We start from the raw sequence: 24,473 nt of genomic DNA, 5'->3' as shown, positions 1-24,473 counted from the left end.
AGCAGCCAATTCAACTTTTCAAGAACTGTTCTAGACAGACTTTTGCACCAGATAAATTGGAATACAATGGTTGGTATCAGGTGTTCTGGACCTGAAGTAATCATGTGCAGTACACAGCAGATAGATCCCAACCAGCTTTCTGCTTCCTGTGATTAATGTTTCACCTAACACCTTTAGAGGCTAAAAACAGAGTATTTCAGAGGCTTTTGCTTAGGAGTGACACAGTAAAATAATGAGAACAAAAATTAACTAATAAGGAAAGCCCTCCAAATCATCTCTGGACAGTTCTTTTTCCAAATGTGAAGACTCTAGAGATAATTCATTACAGAGTTCCAGCCTCCCTCTTACCCTTTCTTATCCAGGTAATACTTACCCTTGGTATTCAATGTACTTGTAAATCATGCCTGCAATAAGCATAGCTACCAAAGCATAATACCACGATGAAATGAACATCAGTGCCAGGCAAATACTCATGCCTAAGAATGAGAGGGCCCTAAAATAAAAAGCAAAGGTATTAATAAGTCATGGGGAGAAAAGCTTAAAAAACAAGTGAATTACATTCTTGCTCTTTTTTCTTTAAACTGTCTGTGCTGAACTGGCAGTGAAAGCAAAGCCTCCAAAGGATCTCCCCAATCCACCAGTTTCAGTATCCTGCTGTTAAAATGAAACTCTTGTGCCATGACATATCTGAGTCTGGCTCCTGCATACAACTGCTACCCAGAGCAATAAAAGCTGCTCCCTGCCCTCCTGGAGAAGGTTCCCAGGTGCAGATTGCAGGCTCAGTGAGGTGCCAGCCCTCCACTCACCAGTGGTAGTATTTAAAGCGGGGCCTCCAGTTCGGGGTTCGCAGAAGCGTCTGGACTGCACATGCAAGATTAACAAAGAGGTAACACATCAAGAAAAACCTGCAGAACAGAAGTGCAAAACCTTTTAGCATGCACATTTATAGATCCTGGCATGTATTATGATTACATGATTGATTTCAAGTCAAAACCCCATTGCCCTGTTCTATGCCCTGTACCCCTACCCCTCTGATTTTTATTAGCCTGAACTATCAGCATAAAGTAGCTAGAACAATTTTTTAATTGGATCAAGTTAGATCTGTTCACAACATAATGCTGGCATTGTTCAGTGATTAGAATGTTTTTTCAAACCAAATAAAAACATAATAAAAACTTGTTTATCCACAGAATACTCCAGAGCAGAAACAAATAGATTTATATATAGAGCCTGAAGTCAGAGCATTCATAGAAATTACAGAAGTGGAACTCAGGCTCTGGGAATTTGCTTTACTGGTTTAAGATATAGTTCTGAAAGACAACCAAATCAGCAAAACTCAAGAGTACTTCTATTCCCCCCAAGACAGCAACCAGGCTGTTTCTTACATTGAGAGAATTGGAGCCACCATGTCAAGTGAAGCAATAAGGATTCCCAGCTCAGCAATTAAGGCTGTTAGCAGAAGAGCCCAGGTTGGTTCACCATTCGCTTTTCCATGACCAAAGATCTGAAGAAACAGAAACATTAAGCTTATCTTCCTGGTATTTCATAAGGTTGTAAGGGGAAAAAAGGAAATTACATGTTTTAAAATCAACAGTAATTCTCCTACTAGCAAGGAAGGAAGTAATACTTCCTTCTCTAGAGCAAGGAGTCAAATTATCCTAATGGCTTGCCATGCTTTACAGAATTAGATGTTCAACTTCTAGATAAATTTACCCCACAAGACTAGTTAAAAATCCTTCAAAGTATTCTTTGTTTTCAACAAAAGAAAAACCCCCATCAAAATTAAAAATACTGCCCCTCACTTCAGCGCTGGGCAAAGCGGGGAGAATAAATCTGATTTTAAGGGCATGAAGCCAGGCAGCTGGTGAGGCAGCACGAGCAGCAAGGCTTTGCAAGGTACAAACCCAGAGGAAAGGGATGATGTTGTCCTTGGCGATGGCCTGCAGCAGCCGGGGCGCCCCGGTGAGGCTCTGCAGCCCTGCCCCACAGGTGGAGAAGAAGGAGCCGATGACGATGACCCAGGGCGAGGGCCAGGACAGCGTGCCCACCACCAGGTTCTTGTTCACCGCGTCGCCGAACCTGCGGGCACGGACACGCCCAGGCACTCATCAGGGACATACTCAGGCACTCATAAGGAACATACCCAGGTATTCGTACTCCAAGGACTATTTTGAGACTCATCTTTGGCGTTTTCAGGTCACTTTTAGCATGTCATTTAAATACTGTTATTAATAACACCATATTTTTAATATGTTGTACTGCATTATTAATAATACTATATTATTTTCTTAACTAGAGAAAGCAAAAAGTAGCAAATAATCTCAGTTCTGATATACAGATTGGAAGTGTCTGCAGCTTGATTTCAACATTTCTTTTCATTTACGTATTTTTTAATTATTGCATTATTATCACAACATTATTTTTTACAATTACAGAAAATATGCAAGAACTAAGACATAGGATGGAAAATCTGGGGTGCCATGTCAGAAAATGTCAAATGGAATTCCAAAAACCGTGCTTACAATTTACATACAAATATGGTTTAAAAGGCACCCAGAAGTAAAAATTTTTTTTAAAAATTAACAAGAAAAAAACAACAAGAAGAGGAGTGGGGCACACAGAGAAAACAAGCAAGAACACACCTACACTGCAAAAAAAAAGTAAAACAAAGGAGAGCATTAAAGCAGTAACACTTACTTATCTCTCAGGACAACACCTTCTATGCAGGCTCCAAATAATAACACACAACTGAAGTCTGGAGAACAGAATGTGCTAAGGAAGTAAATTTATTTAGACATGGCAGATGAAAGTACTGTGGAAAGGACAGTATGTGCCTCCATCCTGTGGCACTTGCACTCCAGCTTCTCCACAAGTATGTGGTGAAGCTGGCAAGGAAATTAATGTCTCACTGCTCACATGCATCTCCTAATGGTACAGAGAAAGCTTCTTCTAAGTTTTAGTTTTTAAAAGGACTGGTTTAAATGCTATGATAAAAGAGAAAAAATCAAATGAACCATTTTTATACTAAAATGTCAATTTAGTCTTCTACTAATACAGAAGCTGACATTAAAATCTTTCTTTTCTCTCTCCATCTCCTGTGTCTGATATTTTGAACATACAGCAAACCATTACTTTGCACATTCTTTTTTTTTAATCTCTGCTGGCATTCACATCACCAATAAGTCTTTGGCTATCAGGTTTGTTATTAACTGTACTGCTTCTGCATTGGGGAGTACAAAACATCTCAGGCTTTTTGGATCTGGCATTCCAGTAAAGTTTTTGATGTTCTGAATTAAGTTCACACAAATGGTTAAATCTTGATTTCTACCCCTGAAATGCAATTATAAGTTACAAACCACAATCAAAGGCAAAACGTTGCTCCTGAAAGTGACAGTGTCACCCTGGTGTGGCACGAACAGGGACACACATCCAGTCACCCACTGGGTGAGGCCAGAGCTGCCAGCAGAGCTGGGGGCTAAGGCTGGGACCTCGTTTAATATTTATTATATCCACAGGAAATGCTGACTTCTTGGTACAGGGTCAGTTCCCAAAGTGACAGCAGGGAAATGCTGCACTCCTAAAGAGCTGGGACAAGCAAGCTGCATCCTGATTTACAGCTTGGCAAAAAAACAGCAATGAAACAGCAGAATTTCCAGGAGAGTCACCGTCACAGCCAGCTGCCCTTTGGTGAAACTGATCAGTAAACTCTTTTGACTTATTCTTTTTAGTTTTCTATGTTGATAAATTGTCTCTTCGGACACCAAGAGCTAGATAAAGCTGAAGGATCTTGGCTCATCTCTTCTTGAGCAGGAGAGCAGAGATGAAGACAGTCTTTCCTAAGAAAAGCTCCTGAGGAGCTGAAAAAACACTTGGAAACACTGTTTAATTTCTGACTCCAGTTGTTCTAAAATGTTCAAGGAAACCTATATTCCTTAAAGTCACTCAAAAGAAAAGGCTTTTTTTGTTTTAGAAAAAGAACTGAAATTTATGAACTCTCCCATTAAAGTCTCCCCTCATCTTAAAGTTTCACTGAAACCTTAAAAAAAAATCTCCAAGTACACCAGCAGCATGAAAAGCTAAAGATCACTGTGTAGCAAAGAACAGCAATGGGAATGCAAAAGAAAAGAACCTATCACAAAAAAGAGGATGGAAAGTAAGGGGATAATAATTACAATTCTTTCAGCTCTAGGATTAATGTTCTGTTGTTTTGGGGGTTTTTCCCCCACTGGCCAATCATACTTGCACTGACAATTTGGTGAGCTGAAAGCAGTTCCAGAAATCAGATGCGATGTCCCAGCACTCCAGTAATTTGAAAAGGATACAGACTAGTGACGTGGTGACAATGGCAAGAATGGTTCCAACAGGGATGGACTTCTGTGCATCTTTGAGGTCTCCTGATCTGTTTGAACCAGCCATGATACCTGAAAGCACATTTTGGTAAGATCACAGGGCAGGAGGAAGCTCAGAGCCCCAGCAGCCCTCTCATGGCAGCATCTCACCAGTCACTGAAGGGAAGAAGATGCCAACCAGCACCATGAATGACGTGGTGATATCTGAGAGCACGTACAGGTGCAGGTTGTTCTTCTGGCCTGCCACATCCACAGAGGGCTGATGTGCTCTCTCCAGGATCTCTCCTTTCTCCAAATAATTGCTCCATAAGTTATCTTCAAGGTTATTATCAGACCACAGAAAAGAAAAGCATGTTTCAGTTCAAACCTGTTCTCGTTATAATGGGTTTACAAATGTATTTACAATTCAGTGATCAAAGCAGGAAAACCACAAATATGTATCAATAGTCTACAGAAATCTAAGCAACTTAAATTTTATTATTACTAAATATTCTTTTAACCTCATACCTACTTCAACCCAAGGAAATAGACTGAATATTTTTATGAGCCACCACACGACACAGCAGCTCAAAGGATGCAAAGCAATATCAACCAGTTTTCTAGACAGAAATGGGTTTGTTCTTCAGTCAGTGGAAGAATTACAGAATTATATGTTTGGCGTTTGAAATTTCACTAACAAATGCTGAGTCTTCTTGTAATCTTAGAAATTAGTCTGCTGGTTTCTGTAGAAATTGGACTCTTTGGCAGTCTGGTGTTCATTTCACCTGCTCTCTGGTGTTCATTTCAATAATGAACACTTCAATTATACTTTATTCAGGAGTGGGCAAAGAAGGAGACATACTATTTCTATACAAGTACTTTTATCTTTCAGGGCAAAATCTTAACCTGTCTAAAGAAGAGAGCTGTCACTACAGAGTTCTGAAAAATTTTAATAACTTATTCATGTTAATATAATTTAAAATTACAGCTGACTTCATGCTGAAATTATGAGATGAACAAGGGAAACTTAATCAATTTTCAGGAGACAAGTACTGTATCAGGATAAAAGTTCCATCTCCTGTTTTTAAAGGTTATAAGACTTTATTGAAGATCATTTTCTTCACTGTAATTACATTTCTTCATTCCTTTTTTCTTAACCAGCAGGGAAGAGTTTGACCCATTTCAGCTGCTCAGCATGCCTCCTCTTTAAGGGAAAACAAAAGGTTCTACCATACCTATTAAAATGCCACTAGCAGCTCCTGGGATTCCTGCTATCTCCGAGACATTGTTCATTAGGAAATATTCATCACAGTGTTCGGTGGTCAGGTTTGTGCTGTGGCAGAAGAGTTCCCAAAGCTTGGAGGCCACAGTCATGTTATCCTTAACTACAGTTTTGGCACAAACATCAAACTGATCTCTTGACAGAGTCCTGTTGCCCAACATGCAAATCCTGGAAGGGACACAAGAACACCAGAGTTACTGGATGTTAATGGGAAAATGAAATCCAGGCTTACCCATACTTATTCTTTTATATCATGTGGAAACTTCCAGTGGCTCTACTGTGCTACATCATTTCTCACCTTCAAAAGGAAGGTTGTAGCATGACAAACACTGTATCTGTTCCCTCTAAGGGCCAGAAATATAAAGCCACTTTTTAGATTTATGGAATTTGATTGATTTATGTTAAACAATAAAAGGGAACAGTTGGGACAACTTTTGGGGTTTTTTTGTTGTTTGGCATTGGTTTATTTTATTTTATTAAACAGAACTACTGAAGTGGAAGAAATGTAAAGAGTACTAGAATTCAATTTACTAGATACTTAGAATATCTAAAGATATTTGGAATCTCATTAGCCCAGTTTCTATATTGCAACACTTGGATTGCAATATAGACATTTTAGATTCAGAATTAAGAACATATATTAAAATCACAATAAGCAAAGGTTCTTCTTGTCAGCAGATACTGTCCTTAATTGCTAAAATCCTCCACTGCCTGTTGTGTTTCATCTAACCACAAACATAATTTATTTCAACACCGGAGAATTTTTAATCCACTTGTCTGAAGACAATTCCACCAGACAGTGATGTAATGTAACATCTTCCTTCTCCTGAAAGTTCATTCAGCTTTTTTTCCCACTGTCAGAAAACACCCACAGGAAAATAAAGCTTTTTTTCATTTTAATTTTATTTAATTTTTAATTCCATTTTCATTGTTTCACAGGTCCTATTGATCACTGAAGACAGGAAAATGGAAAACACAGGGCTGTTTTTGCACAGTTTGCAAGCCTGTGAACTGTAACGTCCAAGCCTTCCCCTACAAAATTAAAAGTAAATACACTATCTTGTTACTTCAGGAAAAAAAAAATAAAAGGATTACACTCCAAGAAGAAAGATAGGGAAAACATTCAAGAACAATCTAAGAGATAATGAGGGGAATGTAGAGACATTGTTTTACTTTTACTGCTGTAAACCTTCACTGTTGTAAAACACTATAATCATTGGGCTTTAAATATCCAAAGGGAACACTTGAGGGCTGCAAGTACTTAGTTATGGTCAAAGCATTTTAAGATGTGCATAATTATGCAGATTCAACTGCCCTATTCCCATTCCATTCATCTCTTGTCAGCAGTATCAGAAAACACAGTTTGCATTCCTGGTAAAACACATACATCCACACTACTGCTGCTCCAGCTCCCACTTCAAGAAGCTGATTCCCTGTTTAGCTGCCAAATTGCCAAGGAGCTCCTGCTGGGTCCAGGGCAGGGAAATTTCCTCATAGAGCAGGGAAAGCTTTTGTGGAGCCTCACACAGCCCCACATCACACTCCCAAGAGGTGCCTGTTCCTCAGCAAGGATTTGATCACACCATGAATTTCCAGCCACAAGGGCAGCGTGTGGTGTCTGACTGGCCTGGGGAAAAGGGACTTGCCAAACTGCTCCTTGAGAAGTCAAAATAACCCAGCAACACCATCACTCATATCCCAGCAGCTGCAGGCCAAGAGACTGGATTGGCTTTGCAGGAAGCAGAGCAGCATCAGCCTCCATCAGCCTCACCACGAGACTTCCTTCTACCAAAACAGTTAAAAAAATGTAATAACATGTTCATTTTAGCCCAATAAACTTCAGTTCCATAAGCTCTGCACACTGTCATTATACACAGCTAAAAATATTGGAAGTAATTCTCAAAAAAAGGAGCTTCAACAATGTATCAGGCACAAGCTTTAAGCAACCTACATTACAGCCCAAATTCCAGACCCACAGGCAAAGCTACAAGCCCCATCCAGGAACATTACTCACGGAAACTCAGGTGGATCAAAGATGGACTTGATAGCTCCAGCATAAATGGACAGGATGGATATCACTACACAGGCCAAGAAGAGGGAAGCAAATTTGTTCACATACTTCACACCTACAAACACCACCACTGCCATCAGGATGAGGAACACAGTGCCATAGACCCTCATGTTGTTCAGCATGGCACTGGAGGCATCGTGGGCACCAGAGGGATGAAAAATTGCTGCTTGTGGCACAATATATGTCTGAAACAAAAGAAAGCAAAAGTGAGCTGGAGGAACACCAGCACAGAACTCTGGGATTGTGTACCTGTATTAGAAAAGTAAATCACTTTGCATTCTGCAGCGTGCTCTTCACTGGGGATCTTTTACAGGAAAAGTCAAGAGATAACAGCCCTTTCTGTGCCAGCAGTACAACTGAGCCACCTTTACAAACATGAGCATGAGTCTTGGGTTAAGCCACACTTTCAACTGTTTTGTCAGAAGAGCTCCCAGTCTGCACACTCAGAGTGTGCAGCTTCCAAAGGGAAGCACTAGACGTAAAGAAGTGGACACCAAGGAACTGGAGACCTTCCAATCTCTTCCAGTAAATGTGTATGCAAATATGGGACAAGTATACTGGGTCACTTTCTATATCTTATTTGTCTTTATAGCAGAATTACTCTGGTACTACTCACCAGTAAAATCTCAATGGCACCAAGGATATACATGGCTCCTGCAAATGTTGTTCCCAAATAAAAACACAGCCCTACAGCTCCACCAAACTCTGGGCCCAATGACCTAGAGATCATGAAATAGGAGCCACCAGCTGTGAAACAAGAAAAGTGAGAGCAAAATTATCATTTATTGCTATAAATGTTTAAACATTCACAAAAATAATACAACAGAATTATATACAGTGTATCTGCTATTTTAAGGTTCAATTGAAGTATCATTTTTGCTAGCACATGGGTAAAAAACCAAATAAATTGATCTTTAGCCTGATTGATAACAAGAAGAAATACTAGATATCAATTCAGGCTATGTATTCTGGATTATGCAAATTTCTCCAGAATAAAACCACATTAACAGCTTATAGCAACTTAGGTTTTGGGGGTTTTTTACCTGTAACACAACTGAGACACTTGCTAACTACACTTACCTGGAACAACACCGTTTGTGGCAATTGCACTCATTGATATGGTTGTCAACATAGTCTGGGGAAAACAGGGAAAAGGAAGCAATTGTGTCAACAACATTTGTTTTTTAAAACATAACTTATTTCTTGATAAAATAAAGCTGCCACTGCATACACGATACAGCATTTCTATTTATTCTGCCTGTCACTATCTAAAAGAAAACAAGGGCAGCAGGAATTTAATCACTGAGCTGTTGAGACTTCTGTTTGAGAGATGGCCCCTGCTTTATCAGGTCCAACAGTGGGTGTCTGCAGACAAAGCAAGATAAGGGAATGCAGGTGCTCCTCCATCTGCACAGCTGCCATTCCAGCCAAGGCTGGTCCAGCAAAGCAGGCAGCCCACACCTGGGGCAGGCATGGAAAACAGCTATTTGCTGAACAAACACTATTTGTAAGACCGTATTTACACTACAGTTTGCCAGTTTAGAAGTAACAGTAAAAAAAAAAAATTAAAATCCTCCAGCTACGAACATGGCAAAAGTGCCTGGCTTAAACCTGACTTTTCTTTACACAAGCACCCAAAATGACACCTCCCAAAGTTTCCCAGTAGTTTCACAGAGGTTTTGTCACATGCATTATTGTATTAAGTACTTACACAACAGCAGCACAGCAATACAATCAGGAAGGACTGAAGAACTCCAGCCATTCCCACCATCCAAGTCAGCCGAAGGAAGAGAATAACCCCGAAGATATTCTGCATGCATGGCAAATACACCCCCATCAGGGTGCCCATGCTGGGTGACTGGAAAAAAATAGTTGACATTCATCAACTGAAATTATTCAAAGCAGAGGTAACCAAAAAGGCTTTGAAGTTAATTTTTTTTAAGGGTAGAAACCTGGGAAACCTAAAGTAGACACATTCAAATACTGTTGTGCTGGACTTCCACAAAACACAACATAAACTCCAAAATCATTAATTTCTGAACAAAATGCTGTCCCTGTCACAAACTTAACTAATTAACCTCAATATTTAACACTGACTAGTAACAACAGGAGGCACATTTATTTGGGTTTTTGTAGACCCATAGAATTTTTAGTATGAAATGTGTCAAGCGCTGCAGACCTCAAGATAGATCCTTACCCTACTGCCCAGAGTTCACAAATTGCTTCCAAATATTTTCAAGTTGTAACATGACAAAAGTATGTTTTCCTTAAAAGTAATCTGGAGACATGGATAATGTATTTTCCTCCATTTTACATATTTCATACAAAACTAATGGTTCTACCCTTTCTTAAGTTTAATGTCAGCATCAGACTCTGAATCACTTTTGACAGTGACTGAGAAAACACAAGTTACATGACTTCACAGGAACTGCACATCACTGGCCTACAACATATCATCCTGCAGAATCATCCAAAATAATGGCAACAAAATGCCACTGGTGAGGGCTTTATTCCAAGGAATATAAAAATGTTTGTTGCATTGGTACACCTGGCACCACCAGCATTTCAGAGTCCCAAATCTCTGTGGTTTCCTGCCAAGTCATTTCATTGCTTCTGCTTTTTTAAGGTATCCTTTTGCACTTAAAATTATACTGAATTCTAAAACACAGGGGGAATACAGAGTGTCACTTCTAAAAGGCTCATCCCTTTTCATCCCTTCTATAAATAAACATGAATTCCAAAACACAGTAGATAGACAGCATTTAAAGAAGCCCTTGAACAATCATTCAAATGAGAAGGATATTAAAGGGAGATGACAAAACTTGTTCAAATTTGACTCCCCACAGCATTAACTAGATGCAAAAATAAATAGAACTTTTATAGACAAATGAAGTCATGAACCCAGAGCAACAGTATGTAAGACAAGCAATAAAATGTGTGCCAAAAACTTTACATAAGGTAATTCAAGAATGTATTTCATTACACAAAGCAAAACCCTTAAAGAATCACATGTTTACAAGATCACCAGGTCAAAAGCAACCAAGGAATTTTGTGCTTCAACTTGCAGTTACATGTTACAATCCAGTTTCCTCATCTCACTAGAAACCTGCCCTGCCAGACATGAATCAAAACTGTGCCCAAGAACATGATCTGAACTGTTCTTCATTAGAAGTGCCAGGAGCTGCTGACTGAATTTTTTGAAGTCAGCTTTGAATTCCTTGCCTGACAAAAGCTGAAACAGATCAACCAGACTTTTCTCATACACACCACAGCTCAGGTGAACCTCCTGAAGGAAACTTGAATCATGTGCTGAGGGCTTGCAGGGGAGTTACCCTGTGAGACCTGCCAGCACAGGGCCAGAGCTGGTCCTCAGCTGTGCCAGTGCCACAGTACCAAAACAAATTAATTCCCTAAACCATCACCTGCCATTGTATACAAATTACCATCCTAAATACCTAACGTGATCAGCTTTGCCAGGACTATGTATGAGGACAAAATGAATTGTTGTCTGATAGTAACATAAATTACACTTGTTACACAAGTGGCCTGATCAGGGCAAGGTAAGGATTTTTTACTGAGTTATTCCAGGGCTAGAATTGAGAAGGATCTTCATGGAGTATTATTTACAGTGCACTTGTTTCCTCAAGGAAGGGAAGGTGTAGATACTTTTGACTCCAACACCTTCATCTGATTCACACTTTGTCTCTAACTCCATAAACACCAACTCAGAAAGGACTAAATAAAGTTGCCAGGCACTGGGCTGATATTGCCCAGCACAGGGGCTTCCCACTGTCACATTAATGCACACTTTGCCTCTCAGGGACATATTCCAGACAATTTTATCATCATCTATCTGACCATTCATCCATCAATCCCTCCCTCACAACATCTCTGAGCCCACCAAGTGAATTTATCAGATATGTGGGTATCTCAGGATAAAGGAGTTAAAGAGTTTGTCAAAACTGGCATCTGGGAAAAGAAGCCCATCCTGTTGCTCCTACACAGGAGAAGTAAATGGACCATGGTTATTGTGTTTTCTACGTGACAGTCCTCCACACACCATGAAAGCAGGTGAGATTTCAGCCTGCCCTTTACACGCCTCCCAACACCTGCTTCCTTTGCATAAGAATCCACTTTAGCTCAGCTCTTTCCTGCCTTCTGCCCTATGTGGTCCCTGCAGCTTTGCTCCACTGCTCCATTATCTTCTCCCCCACCCTCCTAAATGGCCTCTTAAGCCTATCAAGTTACAAGCTCACTTCAACCACAGAGGAAGAGAAATTGTGCATTAGTTGTACACTTGTGAGACCACTGCAGAGCAGAGCAGCCTAGGAAATGCCCAAGTGTCTGCCCAAGCAAGTATTAGTAAGTGTATCTCAGGAATAAGAGTTTCGTCTGGATTATTTTATCCTGTGGAAAAAAAAAATACTCATAAGAAAGAACAATTTACAAATCTTACTTGAACTACCTCATTCACAAAAATATTTAATAGCAGTAATCTGCAATGACTTGATCCTTTCTTTCATCACTAAGTGACACTAAACCAGTGCTGAAGTTTTAACAGAATGTGACCTTAAATAAGGGTATTATTATGTTCAGCCTCAACAGCAACCACATGAAAAAATGTAACACCCCATGCTGCATAAAGGAAATAAAAGAGAGACAATTTGGAGAACACCATTTTAGAACAACCAAGAAGGGACAGAAAAGTCTCGAAAACAGTCTCAATTTCAGTGATGTAGATCATGTTTCTGTTCACTCTCATCAGCTGCAGACACATAATTTATGTAAATATTGATCTGAGTCTGAAGGACATATTTCCATTGTGCCAGTGTGATGGGTTATTAAAGCACTTGGCTGCAGGGCTGAGGGACATTGATCAGCAATGACAGCTCTCATGGTTGCTCTGCAGCATGAGGACAGACAGCAGCACAGAAATTAACTGCCTTGTTAAAGATACATGAACCAAAATAGTTTATCTAATTTTTTCCCTCATGAGAAGGGGATATTTCTATAGCACAGTGACTGTTAAGTGCTTTATTTCAAAACTGTGTTTAGAAAAGGAAAAGCAATCCAATTTCCACCTTATTACATTGGAGTTCTGACAATTTTACCTGATGTGTACCCTAAGAGGCAATGCTACTACCAAAAGTATTTAGTGGGGTTGCTGAAACAAGATCCTATGTTCATGTCAAGATGTCTTGCACTGAAATGAATTTGAAAGGATGTGATTTGGCAGGCAGGGCTGTGCTAGGTCCCAAAAGGTCCTCACTTTGAGACCTGTCTTATCTACTCAGAGAATTACAGTCACTTACTGAAAGGATTTCTTTCCTCAGATCATTTTTAAAAAATATCAGATTTAGAGCCTGCTCATCTGCCTTGCTCCAGCTCCTGCCTAAGAGATTCCAATTCCAGCAAGTGACAAGCAGGTCACTCTTTGTCACAGCAGCTGAGCACACTCAGTGCAGCACCCACCAGTGAGCTGCTGGTGCTGGAATGTGCCAGACCTCTGTTCTCATGCTCAAATGGCAGGATAAGGCAACAGCAGCACAGTGATTTATACTTCAAAGATGACTAAAAAGAAGTATGTAGAAGAATTCTGTTTGCGCTGTTCCTGAATACCTTCAATCCATACCCTTGTCCAGTTACTGCTTTTAAACTTCCTGGGTTTAATGGTTATAATTATTGGCCAAGGTTTTCAGTAGTCTTATATTCTGCATGATGTTCAAAATTTTATATTGCTCATGGCAAGAGAGGGAGAAGAAATTCAAGCTGCAGTTATGATATTGCAGCTGATGAAATTTATCTCAGAGACAGACATGCAGACAAAGGTTTGCCAAAGGAAACTGCAGTGTTTACACAGAAAACACTGAGATATTAATACAGCATGATACTGTCACTTTTGGAAAGGTCACCAAACCCATCCTACAAGAAACATCTGAAAAGTCTGTGAACACACATTTTTGGGACATGGGAAAGCATAATTCAGGAAAACACAGTTATTAAACCTGAACTCCATTTTGCCATAGAAGTAAAGCTTTATAAAGATAATAGACCTTTTTAATGGCAGTAAACAGCTTGAAAACATGCAAGCATGAATCATACCTAAGTGCAAAAATATTAATACCATACCATGCATGGTACTCTACCTGGGATTGAAAACAAGTTCTCAGTTTTCTGGTATTTGGCCCATTTTTACCCTGTGAAGTTTTATATGCATTTGCTTTAACCAAATGGATACTACAGTCCCATTGCCAAATTCTCCCAATCCTTTTTCCATCAGGGAAGCAAGGGACTAGCTTGCAGACTGCTCTGCATCTTGCCCTGGTATTCTGGTCAGGCAATTAATATGGAAATAAAGAACAAAAGTGATCAGAACTTCCTCAAAATCACAACAACTGTATCTGTTGTATCCTTCACCATTCTGCTTTTGTCAGAGAAATAACCAATCTGCTTCTGATAGCAAGAGGATGAAAATTATTTTAGATTATGCAATAATACCATATTAGCAGCTGATGCCTGACACTATTCCCACCAAAAGCATGCTAAAACAGAGATGCAGCTGACATTCCCTATTAGTAATGTGAAGGTAAAAGCTTTGGACAAGACTCAGCCATTAGTATAATAGCAAGTACCACACAAAAGAAAATCATAATTAAAATGTTTAAATTACTTTTTAAATGTCAGCTTATAGGACCAGAATGCAGCTACTTCACCCAGGTGACCTTAGCTCAGTCCTGTCATGATGTAAAATTAACCACAATATTGCAGCACTTTTAGTGGATGTGGTTTCAAATAAAATTGAATTTTCAGCTTCACGTTGACAAAACAATTTTGTTATCCCCAGTGTAAAACTGCAGAGTAAGGAACTGGAGTGTGAGTAAGGGCATTCAGCATGGGGTAACATGCATGTTTCTTGAGAGCACTATTGCTTTGCAACATTATCACTGCCATCTCTCTCTGAAATGGCTCAAGCTTTGTAGGGCAGTGCCAGAAAACCTGCAGAATCCAAGTGCTATCTCAGCTTTTTTGGAAACCTTTCTTTTGACAGAACTTGTAAACAAACTGACATGCCTGCCAGCCATAAAATGCAAGCACACCACTTGCAGGTGCAGCAGTAACCAAAGCACCTGCAGCCCTGCCAGAGGAGAGAGGAGCAGTTAAACACTGCCCTCCTGATGGAAATCAACTACCAGCAATCCAACCTCACCTGCTGCAGGCCCTCCAGGGCCAGCCCCATGGGCCAGCCATCTAAATGCAGATGCTTTGGGGCAGAATTCAGTTGCCTAAGTGCCTGACACCAGCATGACTCCTGAGCTGCCCCAGGGTGTCCAATCTGACCTCCACCCTCCACTCCAGACAGGTGTTGTCTCCTGCAAACCCTGTGTCATTACCTACCAGCCTTGTAGAGATGTGTCAGATCAGGGCAGCTAAAACAGCACTAGGGAAAAGCTGGGGGGTTGTTTAGTTTTTATTTGTAGTCCACTAAAAGTTTTCTTATCTAAATCCACACCAAGCATAGGGAATGGCACTGCAGTGCACAGTTTTAACCACCCCAGCTCTCTGTAACAGTTTCTATGGCATTTCTTTGCACCATTGTCATGGCTCCTGAGAGAGGTTAAGAACAAGCAGCAGGGAGGCCCCAAAAATCACACAGGGAGTCATCCCATTCATCAGTTTTGGCCATGGAGAGAATCTTCACTTACTTTTGATACTTTCTTCTTCGCTCCATCAGTATTTTCTGCTTCTTCATGTTCCTTGACACCTTGAGTAAGATTTGTGTAGTTGACCAACTTGCCAAGCAGAGATGACACTTTTGGTCGTATATCAAGTTCTTCCTGTGGAAGAAGACAACAAGTCAACTTCTGCAGTTCACAGCATTGCTGAAGAGTGGCTGGGATCACACCTTCCTGGGCATGCCTGAGGCCACCAGGGAACACACCAGAAAAATCATCCAGGAAATGACAAGAGTATTTCACTGTGCCTCAGCCACTGGTGAGAGGTTTTAATTTTCTGAAAGGAAGGCAACTCTGATAGGAAAAGGCCAAAATGATTCACATGGTGCAGACATTCTCCTTAGGTGCTGAAAAGCAATGAAGTCTGAGCCTTAGAACTGTGAGAAAATGAATGTGTAGCTTGCATGTATCTCTGATGTCAACTTACATCAACAGATATACTTTTTAAAAGGTCAAGCTGCCAAACAAATTAGAGATTTAGTGATTAAACTCTGCTTATTGTAGACATGTATTCAGTCTGATGATTTTATTACATTTTCCAAACTATGTTATCTAATTCATGTGGATCTAGACAAAATTCCCAAAAGCCACACATATGGAGGGCCTGCCACCTTTATATTCATCCCATCCAATTTCTGTTTCTGGTTTTGGGGCAGAGGGGATGAAAAGAGACCCAGAAAAAAACCATTCCATTTCCCTTTCAAATTAAAGTCTTGCATGTCTGCTAGCACAATAAGGAACTGCATGGTGAAGAGAAACAACTTTCCACACAGGAAATAAAAAACAATTGAGAAAGATTTCATTGTCTGCAGCTTTATCATATCTTCAGATATCACCTTGAACAGTTTTTGGTATGATCAGTAGCATATGTGCTTTGTACATGATGCAGAAACTGAGCCCTATGGGATCATCCCTAAAGGGATGACATGAGCCAAGCACCCCTTTTCTCATTCCTTCCTGTGATCTGACCTGCAGTTGATATGTTTAAAAACCTGATTACAATTCCTTCCAGAAAGGGGCTGAGATAACATGTACCTCCTGCTCAGCACAGCAGCATGGCCTTTGGGATCCTGGTGCCTCCTCCCTCTACTTAGTGCCTGCACACCTGGTGTGGTCCCGTGCTTATGGAAAAGGCCTCCAGCAGGAGTGCCTGCCCCTCCTTAATTCCAAATGTTCACATTTATACAGAGTTGTAACTCTGCCTCACAGACCCAGCTGTCACCACACCTGAGCTCTGTCACCACACAGGATGTCCCTGTCTGCTGATGCCCCTGACACCCACAAAAAGGCATGTGGGGGAGAAAGATGTGCTCAACCCCTCCCATCATGGAAGATCACAAATCACAAATTAGATCACAAATTAGAAGTACAAAAAACAGCTAGAAATTACCTCAAACAAGGCCAGATTTCTGTCATAGTAGTCGCCTCCCTTGCCAGCTTCTGAACTGTTCAGGAAAGGACTGTTTTCTTTATGGTTGCCATGACCTGTGAAGAAAAAAAGAAGCAGGTTTTGATAACCACAAAATGATACTGTGACCTTGAAGAATCTGTAGGGAAAAAACTCATTTCATTAATTGAACATGTTTCTTTTTAGTATCTCAAGTCATGCAATGTTAATAATATCAAAGGTGTTACTCTCAAGGTAGAGTTATTTCTATTTCTACTCCTCTGTTTCATTAAAATAGAACAAGAAGTCACCTCAAAATAAAATTTACAAGTGGGATCACAGCAACAATGCTATATATGCCTTGTGTGTGCTCACTTCTGTAACTGTTTTTATATAGAAAGGTGGCAAGCACTGGGACAGCTCCTGTGCATTTAGAAATTACTCCTAATGACAACAGCATCCTTTGAGCTGTGTGTCCAACCCAGTTCAGTACATTTAGTAAGACTGAACTTTTCAAAGACTAGTAATGACAATACAAAACAGCCCTGAAAGCACCTTTTTAGTTCTTAAATGCTGTTTGTTATTCACTATGCCCACTAATCCCCAGACATTCAACACCCTTACTGTGTTTTGGACATTCAAGATGCACATTCTTCAAGCTCCTCTTATACTCTTATATTAAAACCTAATATAATATACATTAAAATCAGAGCATTCCCATATGCAATGAACAATATTTAAAAAAAAAGAACATAGAAGATCTGTAGAGTTTTCTGTAGTGAGTAGTAAAAAAAAAAAAAAAACCAAAAAAAACAACAAACCAAAAAAAAAGCCACAACCAAGGGCACTATAGTTTAAAACAACCTCTGAGGGGGAAAAAAATTAAATTAATTTCCATCTTCAAAATAAGTTCTTGGACCTAAGTCTCCCATTACCTTCTGCTCAACAAACAAAAATTCTTCTCTTTTGCCTGTACCTCTTCACTCCCTGCTCTTCCAGCCAATACAAATGAATTATTTCCAAGAGCATCTCCTTAAGAGAGGATTAATCCAAGGAATACCTTTTTGTATTTACAAAAGATGTAACCACTACAGAAATTAAAAATGAAAGAAAAAGACATCATTATCTCAAATGAAAATACTACAAGTTAAATAGTCTACACTGAATACACCAAAAGCAAGAAATTAAACATCTGGATTTTTGCATGCATCTTTTCAATTATTACAGCAATCAATTCAACAAGGCTACACTAAAATATTGTAATACAATTCAAGTGAAAATCTCTCTGCATTTTGAAATTTGATCCAACTTACAAAATTAACCTAACAGGCAAAGAGGAGAGTCCTCCACTACATACAGTGATCAGCACAAACCACACTGTTACAAAAGTAATTGTTATAAGCCGAAAAATTATGAGAACATTCAGTCCTACTCTTACTGAGGGGAAGGCATGCATGGAAAGCAGCACAATTTTCTGGAAATTGCTGACAGGTGCTTTGACCAAAACTGTTGGAAAAACAATATTCACAAAGAACAGAGGGATTTTTAAGCTTCTGTAAGTAAATACTTAGATGACCAAAATATATGAAAAGAGCAGCCTACTGTGTTTATGTGCCTAGTGCCCTTCTCACAGCTCTGACAACTAACCCCAAATTGTTAATGAGCAGCTGCCTTGAACAAGGGGGCTCAGCTTATTTGCTGACCCCACCTACACATAAGTGATGCTCACTTTGCTGTAATTGTAGAATTTTTTACATTACTAGAAAAACACCAATAAGCTTAACAACACAGCATCAAAATCAAACCGTTATCAACTTTAGCAAAGGTTAAAATCTGCAAAAGCTGCTTGCTTGCTGTATTTGTTATGCTTATACTGGAATATACCAGATCAATTTTGCTGCAGTGTGTGCTACAGTCCCCCCATCCTGTTGTGGTTGAAGTACATTTACAATTTTTGCTGAGGAAATGGAGTTATCTGCCATACACCTTTTACTTATTAAATTGGACACAAATGATGGTGCAAATTATGACATCAACAGAAACACTGTCCGCTTGATTCTTCTATACCTGGTCTCTGCAGTATCTTCTCCATTACATTTATTAAACTTAGCAAGGTCATGAGCAATTTTGGTTTGTTTCCTCAATTCCTATATTATGCACTATACAGGAAATCCTATATACTGGCTCTGGTGACAATGTTTGGAATATCAGCCTGGGAATTTTTTTATCACTGAATGATTTTTAAAGCAATTCTTTGCTGCCTTCGCTTTCCTCCTTCCATTGGGAACCCTACTTTATCACTGCCTCAAGTCAGGGTGTTCTTTTACTTATAACACTTGGAGAAACTCTCAACCATTTTATGTACAAAATTCCACTGTTGCCAAAATACATTCATACATTCAATCTCAGTTTTTTAAGCAAGATGATAATTCTTTTGCTCTTTCAAAATGCCCTCGTTACCATAATCCACATAACCTCTCCTTAGTTAGTTAAGATTCATACCATCTCCTTGAGCCTGATAAAGACCAGTATCTTAAAATGAATATTCAACTTGATTGTTATTATTTTTCAGATGCATCTTCATTTTACCACCAGTGAATTTTTCACAACTGATCTGTTCAGAAGACCTCTCTCTCTCTCTAAAGAGCTTCCATCTTCTCTCTCATTCTTCATTTATATGTTCAATTATCACTCAGACCCTTCCCATTAAACTGTCCTTCTGAATTTGACCCCTTGGCATGCTGGCTTTATACACCATCCTGCACACAGGAAGCCCAAACTGAATAGGAAATTCAGTAGAACTAGTGACTGGAAATATAGTATTGATTTTGCAATTGCTAGAGCACATTTTCTTCTTGATGGTTCAGATGATAGAGGAAAAAAAAGTACAACTGGCTTTTTACCACATTCACAGCACTACCTCCATTGTCCTGAAATAACATACATATGAATTACTGCAGACAATGCAAAAATAAAAGTGAACTTTCCTGCTGATCTAATGAAGTGCCACTTTAAAGTCCCTCTCAAACACTGTAGGAAGTGAAGGAGTGTGAGTTTATATGCAAGTTCTTCACAATGACATCCTAGCTCCACACCCCCAATAAGCAGAACTGGAGCTGCAGAGATGTGTGCTAATTCAAGCTACTACATTGCTAACTTCAATACAGCTAATTAAATGACAGCCAAAAATCACCTCCACTACAGCTGCACATTCAATGCAATCTCGTCTTTATGCACATGTTCTAAACCAAAGCATTCCTCTCACTTTCTCTCTTCTCACATTGTGTTTCCATTTCAGGAGTAAAACCTCCAGCAAATCACCATTTCCCCAACAACAATCACAACTGCACTTCAACAAAACACACCAGGCTGCAGCACAGGGCAGGAACCACACTGCAAGGAAAAACTTTCTCCAGTTGATTCCCTGTGCCAGTGAGCAACAGCAGCAGCTTCAAAGAGACTTACTTGCACGGGAGGAGGGCGTTATCTCCATCAGTTTGGGGAGGGAGCGGATGTGACCTCGGAAAGCTACTCTGGGGAATTCTGGCCCCAGCTTCACCCCAGGACAGTTCACATCCTGCAGCACGGAGTCTCCGGGGCAGGCACCATCCTGTGACATGCGCACAGTTTTCCTCATCCTTAGTTATCAAGTCTTTGGTCCTGGCCAGTAGCTATGGTGTTAGTTTTCATCATGCAAGATTGATTTGCAAGGAACATTTCTCAAAGAGGGAGCTAAATACTCTGCAACAGAGAATAATTTATTTGCCTTAGTCCCTAATTAATCTCAAATTTTGATGTATTCAAGCTGTATTCCAAGCAGGTTAATGTTTCCTCTTCACTTGTTTCATTGCTCCTCAGTCTTCATTATCTTTCAATAATTAAGGCATTTTATTTCTGAATTTTGAATATTTCTGAATGCTACCAGTTCTCTTCCAAACCAGATAATTCTATTTACAAACACCACATCAACTATACAGTTTATCTAAACATCTTCAGCAGAGTTCCCCGAACATTCTTGTCCCCTACTCAGATGTGGGCGCAGGTCCAGGGAACAAGTTCCTCATCCTGTGGATCACCTGAGTTCCTTAAAACATCAGAGATGACCCATGGAACAAAACCTAAAACTCTCAAGTGTGCACGCTCCCACACATTCAAACACAAGAAGCTCAGGAAACACAACAAAAGCAATAAATGGATGTCCAAACTTTTGCGTCACAGCCATGAAAAAACACTGTGACTAAACTGTAGCAGATATTCTACTGACTAGCTTTACTTTGTTCTCCGAAAGGTTAATGTTGTCCTTACTAAAAATAAAAAAAAAAAAAAAATTTAAAAAAAAAGTATTAAGAACACGGAGGACATGTTACTGCTCTCCTTCTGGAAGAGGATTAGGCCAGACAAACAGTTTCACTGCTTGAGCATGCTGAATGCAAGCCTTTTGTGCAAGCCATTGTGTTTCCTTAAGTAACTGAGAGATGAAATCCAGAATTTAGAGACAATTACAAACAAAAGGCATACATGAAAGTAACTAAAAGGCAGATTAGTGAGGATAAATGAAAGCTGAACAATTAGGCACAGTGATACATACTTTATACAGTATTGTAAAGAAAAGACCAGGAAGCTTCACAATGATAAGGCCTACTCTGCCAGACTAAAATAATCATTGAGAAGGTGGCAACAGCAGTTGCATGACTTGACCTGTCAAGGTTTTATTTCTCTCTACTGCCAGTTTCTAAACACCCTTACAAAAAACCACCACTCCCCTGCTTCATCATATTCAGATAAAGAAGCGGAAATTAGTACATCTTTAAAAAAACTACAGATTCTTTCATCAGGACATGACTAACCCAGAGATGCTCACCTACTTCTTATGGAATCTTCATCTACCTGGCAAGTTAAGACGTGCTGAAGGCACAGATGGACAGAGCTTTAGTCTCACCCACACAGACAACAAAGTGAACAGAGCAATGCCAATTAAGCTACAGCAAGGTTAAAACATTAAAGAAAAAGCAAATTCTGAAGAGGGCTGAACTTTGATAACAAACTTCTGCCACTTTGCTGCTCCAGGCACATCATAGCAGAGCTCATGCCAGCTGGCAGAGGCACACACAGCCTGCTCCCAGCATCTCAGGAGGAACACAGCCTCCAACACTCTGGAGGCAGGAAAGCTGCACAAAGCTCCAGACACTGCTGTGACAGATGAGGGTGGCACACAGGGCTGCCACAATCCTCCCTGCCTCAAGTATCAAGTCTTAAGTGAGGGACTAAATTTCTTCAGATAATTTCAGTATGAATCAGAGTTCAAGTCAGAGCTGGAACTGAAATGCTCAGCTTGACCAATAAACATGTTGGTTTATTTACCCCTTTATAACCAACAAACAGCAGGTATTTCCTAGAAAACCAGCTCAAAGACAGCCCAACACTCCTACCCTCAATGTAATTTAATTTCTGGAGCAGTGTAAAAGTTAGTATCTCACTTGTAATTGCACTATGCATGTACAGGCTCCTTTGAGTCCACCACAGTAACAAACACTGTGATGAAATAGCCTGTCTAGCAGCTAACACCACATTTTGCTGTTATTCAGACACTATTTCACAAGTATTACTGGCTACAAAACCTGTGATAGTTAAGGGCACAAATTGAGCCATTTTCATGCACAGGGAGCACTACTTGATCTGCCTTTTTTTTTTTTTTAACTACAACAAAAAAAATTCATACTTATAAGATTTCATCTACCAGTAACACTGGAACCTAAGATTAGAAATCAGAGTTGATACCCAAGTAGTTGCTGCAGGTTTCCTTTAATATAAGCAATCTAACAGCAGGCTGTTAAAGCCAACTAATCACACAGGCTCACTTCTCACTCAGAAGGAGATGGCTCAATTAGCTGACCCCTGGAGTGCCTCTCCTGTGCATGCACCTTGATACGCTGCAAATTACCTCTAAAGAGAGCCTAACCTAAATAAAACCCAAATAAAACCCTGATTTATAGATGTTTTAAGGCAAAATAAGGGATACAGGCAAAATGTATCCCACTTCAGAAAGCAAGTTAGTTCTGTGTGATTTATTTGTGCTTTCTCAGATTTTCATGCGCCAGTATGTTCTGCAAATTTCTACACAAGTGGCAATTAAGACACAATTTACTTTGATTTTTGATCACAAAATCAAAATATGTTTGCTATATCTAACTGTTCTCACAAGACCTAGAAGTAAATTAACACACCCACGTTAGGTATTCTATTAGAAAAAAAAAAAAGGAGAAACAATGGGATTGCCCCATTGCTCCAAACAGAAATTATTGCATAATCAGGTTTTATTAGTCAGATTATTTTGAGGGCATTTGTTCACAGCCTTATGGATAAAGTTTAATATAAAAAGTTGTCCAGGTCCATTTTCATCACACTTTGGGGATTTGGTTTGTTTTTTACAGCTCTTGAGACACAGTTTCCCAGATGTCACTGAGGATCATGCTCATGCTGCTCCTCCCAAAGGCTGTGAGATGTTCACAGTGCTCATCACTCACAGGCCATCAAGACCTGCAGGTCTGGGTATTGCTGAGAAACAGAAAATCCTCAACAAGCTTCCTGGACTCTGCCAGCAGTCCAAGAACCCAGGGATTTGCACATCCCAGCAACCAAGTCCTTCTAGCATAACCTAAGAAACATGCAGACAACAATTTGATTTCAAATACATTCCAAGTCTGCTTCTATTCATGTGGTTCTCACATGTGTTTGGACTAAACAAAACTCATTCATTCTCAGAACTGTTATGGAATATTTTTCTTGGCTCATTCATGAGACTATACCGAATAATTTAATGCACAATTTGCAGATATCGCCACCTTGACATTTCATTAACAAAAATCAGACATTGCTTCTTTTCTTAAACTACTTTCAACAATTTAGCAAAAATCCTAATCCAACATCAGCAGCAGTCCAAAATAAAGATAACTTTAAGCAATAATAAAAATGACAGACTATTAGAAATACTTGTTTCTCCATGGACAACACACAACTAGCCAGAAACACAAAGAATTTCTAAGATGAAAATTCTGGTTACAAACTCATTTATGGCAGCAGAACAGGCAGCTGGCAACATGGGATCTGATAATGAGGAATACTTATTTTCCCTTTAGCTACAAAGTAGTCAGTAGCACCCAAAACACTTTTTCATGAAAAAACTGAAAGTCAGGATTTAACTTTCATATTTTTAAGAACTGAAAACAATAATTCCTTTATTTTGCAGTAGGAAAAAGACAAAAGTAGCAAAGTGACATTCCAAGCTCAGGAAAAAAAAACATTTCTCAAAATGTTTTGAAAACTCCACTAAGTTCTTGTTTTGAGGCTGGGCTGGTTTAGGTGTGGAGGGTTTTTTAATAGGATTATTGTATTTACACCAGAAATAGGAGAAACAGGAAATAACCACTATTGCATCTAGTTAGACAAAACTCATTCACACTACAAATAAGGCACTGCTAATGAAATAACCAATTGAAATCTGTTAATGCCAGCTCACACAAGACCTTGGGCTACCAGGTCATTTTCACTGAAGGTGGCAGAAAGCACAAGCTGTAAATCCCAGCTGTAAAATCCCAGTATTTCATGAAAATAAAGGTCAAAGCCACACTAGATAAGAACCCACACAACAATGAGGCTTATGAGAGGGAAGCAC

General features: G+C 39.6%; 1 protein-coding gene across 4 annotated transcripts in view; it reads right to left on the bottom strand.

Annotated features, from left to right (window-relative positions):
- SLC12A4 (solute carrier family 12 member 4) overlaps positions 1–24,473 on the bottom strand; it is a 47,603-nt gene that overhangs the window by 9,624 nt on the left and 13,506 nt on the right. For 3 of the 4 annotated variants that reach the window (XM_064387100.1, XM_064387097.1, XM_064387101.1), the window contains exons 2-15: positions 16,805–16,899; positions 15,385–15,516; positions 9,393–9,539; positions 8,762–8,816; positions 8,298–8,428; positions 7,625–7,866; positions 5,564–5,778; positions 4,500–4,664; positions 4,323–4,421; positions 2,698–2,755; positions 1,905–2,079; positions 1,386–1,504; positions 807–905; positions 374–493 (exon numbers count right to left, since the gene is read on the bottom strand). In XM_064387100.1, coding sequence (XP_064243170.1) covers positions 374–493; positions 807–905; positions 1,386–1,504; positions 1,905–2,079; positions 2,698–2,755; positions 4,323–4,421; positions 4,500–4,664; positions 5,564–5,778; positions 7,625–7,866; positions 8,298–8,428; positions 8,762–8,816; positions 9,393–9,539; positions 15,385–15,516; positions 16,805–16,899 — 1,852 coding nt within the window. Of the gene's footprint in view, positions 1–373; positions 494–806; positions 906–1,385; positions 1,505–1,904; positions 2,080–2,697; positions 2,756–4,322; positions 4,422–4,499; positions 4,665–5,563; positions 5,779–7,624; positions 7,867–8,297; positions 8,429–8,761; positions 8,817–9,392; positions 9,540–15,384; positions 15,517–16,804; positions 16,900–20,266; positions 20,454–24,473 lie in introns of those variants that run through there. The other variant, XM_064387099.1, reaches the window with a different exon arrangement.

Source organism: Passer domesticus, chromosome 12, assembly GCF_036417665.1.
Source record: "Passer domesticus isolate bPasDom1 chromosome 12, bPasDom1.hap1, whole genome shotgun sequence".
NCBI lineage: Eukaryota > Metazoa > Chordata > Aves > Passeriformes > Passeridae > Passer > Passer domesticus.
This window is presented reverse-complemented; position numbering and strand designations above follow the sequence as displayed.